The 3232-nt window shown below is 37.8% G+C and overlaps 1 protein-coding gene across 1 annotated transcript; it reads left to right on the top strand.

Annotated features, from left to right (window-relative positions):
• Nucleotides 1-1532: 1532 nt before the first annotated feature.
• On the top strand, nucleotides 1533-2132 carry LOC122128147 (ferritin light chain-like). Its single transcript, XM_042702440.1, has one exon. The coding sequence runs from the start codon at nucleotides 1560-1562 to the stop codon at nucleotides 2085-2087; it is 528 nt and encodes a 175-aa protein (XP_042558374.1). The 5' UTR covers nucleotides 1533-1559; the 3' UTR covers nucleotides 2088-2132.
• Nucleotides 2133-3232: the final 1100 nt, after the last annotated feature.

Raw genomic sequence — 3232 nt, 5'->3', positions numbered from 1 at the left:
TCTGTGAGACTCTTCAATTTTCACACCATTCTCCCTCTACCCCTCCAATAAGCCAGAAGTGGAGCTGTGGCTTCAGTGGTAGAACATTAGCCTAGACCCAGAAAGCTTAAGGACAGTGCCTATGACCTGAATTCACACCCCAGGACTGGCACATAAACAAAAAAATGTTACTAGCATTGTTCCATTAAATGCTTCTGAATTTCTTACTATAGAGGTAGGATTTCATTTCTTGTACTGACTTTCTAGCTTTCAAAATGTGAAGTTATAAACAGTCAATCTTGAGGAGACCTGATTTTCTAAATTGAAGATCAGGTTCATTTTCAGTAGCTTGCCATATAGGACAAACTTTCAAACGTCACACGTTATATAAAAGTATTAGTTAAATATGAGGCTGATAAATCACTGGCACATATAAAATGAAATGTTTTAGAGATAATTGGCTTTGGGACTAGATCATTTTATCTTCTTTACCACTTTCTTAATTTAGATCACATTCCAGCTAAAGACGACTGCATGAGGGAATTCACTTCTGTTGTTTTATTTTCACTGGCACGTCAATACTGAAATTTCTTTCCCACATGCTGTTTTCCAAGTATCATGAGATTAGAAAGCTGTTTTTACTTAATTTTAAGTGTTTCTATATGTGATAAATGAATTGCATTTCATGTATGAATACATAATGTATAGAGAAAGAGTACTAAGAATAACTCATCCATCAAGAGGTTTATAATCTAGTAAAAATATTTTCAGTATTTGTGCAACCTATTGTGGTAAGGTTGGGAAAAGCAAATGTACTTATCATTGCCTCTTTGTTCTTTATTTTCCGTATGAAAAATGAATTTACTTTGATCTCTTTATTATTCATGTGTATTTTAAATCAAGAAAAGCCATGAAAAAATTTATATATTCTGAAACTGGTGGAATGTCATTACTAACTTTAAACAAGGGCTATTTATTGTCACAACCATTTAACAACACAGAAATAAAGGTTATATATTATTCTTGACATAGCATCATCCCTTCTAATGCCAGCTTGGTTTTACAGTGAACAGGATTTTCTCACTCCTTTTCTTATTTAACTATACAGCATTGTTTGAAACTATGGATCTGAATATATTATTTTAATAAGTGAGGGCATTTTGTTCCTGTAAGGAAACTAAATCTGCTTTTTCTCACTTATTTTCAAGTGACGTTTTGGGAAGAATATATTAAAATACAAACAAGAAATGATGTTTGTGCTTTAATTTTTTATTTTCTCATTTTATTTGTTTCAATGAAAATTCACATTTGAACTACATATGTACAACACAAAGTTGAAAATTATTAGAAGATATAGAAATAAACATTAAGACCTCAATGTGTGTCCCAGTCCCGCGGATCTGTGTCTTGCTTCAACAGTGTTTGGACGGAACATACCTGGGGACTGCGCTTATTCTATCACCAACTGCCTTTGAATCTCCTCTCCATTCACAACCTCTGACCCTTATCTTCTTGCTTGTTTCCTGCTTCCAGGACGAACTAACGCCGTTTATTTGTGGTTGGCTCTGTATTGACCAGCCATGACCTCCCAGATTCGTCAGAATTATTCCACCGAGGTGGAGGCTGCTGTCAACCGCCTGGTCAACTTGCATTTGCAGGCCTCCTACACCTACCTCTCTCTGGGCTACTATTTCGATCGCGACGATGTGGCTCTGGAGGGCGTGGGCCATTTCTTCTGCGAGTTGGCAGAGGAGAAGCGTGAGGGCGCCCAGCGCCTCCTGAAGATGCAGAACCAGCGCGGCGGCCGCGCGCTGTTCCAGGATGTGCAGAAACCTTCTCAGGATGAGTGGGGTAAAACCGTGGAGGCCATGGAAGCCGCCCTGGCCCTGGAGAAGAACCTAAACCAAGCCATTTTGGATCTTCATGCCATGGGTTCTGCTTGCACAGACTCCCATCTCTGTGACTTCCTGGAGAACCATTTCCTGGATGAAGAGGTGAAGCTCATCAAGAAGATGGGCGACCACTTAACCAACCTCCACAGGCTGGCGGCCCCTCAGGCAGGAATAGGCGAGTATCTCTTCGAACGACTCACCCTCAAGCACGACTAGAAAACAGGAGAGTCCAGCAGCCTTTGAGGGCCATCTCTGCCTTGCCAGATATCAGGGTTTCCGCCCGAGCTTCTGCCTCTAGCCATTGGGAAACTTCCTAACTAACCATCCTGGAGCCCATCCCCAGCCTTGTATCAAATGAAATAAACCTTTTGCAGAAAAAAAGATTCCTATGTTCCTGACTTTTTGGATAGAAGATTTTATAGTTTCTGTAATTTTTTGAATAAAGGAAATAAAAAATCAGTATTTCACAGCTTAAGGATATTTAATTGTCATGCATCTTAGACTAAGAGATGATTTCCTTACTATAAGTCTCATTCGCAATGTAATTTATCAAAGGGAATGTGGAATAGATGGCAGCATTAGTAAAACTTATCTCTATAATGTGCACATTAAATATTCTTGTTCAACAGAATCTCTAGTGGTATTAGCCTTCTATTAAGAAGATTCTAGATTGTATCAAGGTGAAATCCTTAGATGGCATACTAACAGATACTGAGTAACTGAGATAAAGGAGAAACTAAAAGCTAGCAGGACTGAAAATGTATGGAATTAGAAGTCTTGGCACCTTGTGATAATTATGAAAATTCTTTTGATGACTGGACTTTATGTAAAAGCTCCCTTTGATATTTTTTAGGATCAGCTCTTACAGCTGCACTTCCTATATCTTCTATTATTTGTCAGTGTTTCAAATTCAGCCTTCCCTGATATTTAAACTTCAAAATTTGTTTTTTTGTCTTAGTTTCATTAAAATCAAAGTCTTTATAGGGCAGTTGCATTCAGCTGTAAAGACTACTTTTCATAAAGTCAGCAAATCCATATATCCTGTATTTAAGTGAATCTCTTTGTCACAGTGACAGTGTCCAAGAGAAACAATTTAAGAGAGGAAGGATTTATTTGACTTATGGTTTCAGTACATGTTATCTTGGCACTATAGCTGTTAGAAGTTGTATTATGGTAGAGAGAGAAACACTTCTTTTGCTTTTCTAGTTATCTTTTTATGAGGGTCTCACTTTTTCTCTAAGCTTCTCTGGGCCACAATTGTCCTGCTCTTTTGTAACTGGGATGATAAGTTTTTGCCAAAATATCCTGCTTATTATTTGTTTAGATGGCATTGATAATTTTTCATATTCTGAACTCTAACC

This window comes from Dipodomys spectabilis, unplaced genomic scaffold, assembly GCF_019054845.1.
Source record: "Dipodomys spectabilis isolate Male_0828 unplaced genomic scaffold, ASM1905484v1 ptg000324l, whole genome shotgun sequence".
Lineage (NCBI taxonomy): Eukaryota > Metazoa > Chordata > Mammalia > Rodentia > Heteromyidae > Dipodomys > Dipodomys spectabilis.
Note: the sequence above shows the minus strand (reverse complement) of the source record. Positions and strands in the feature narration are given on the sequence as shown.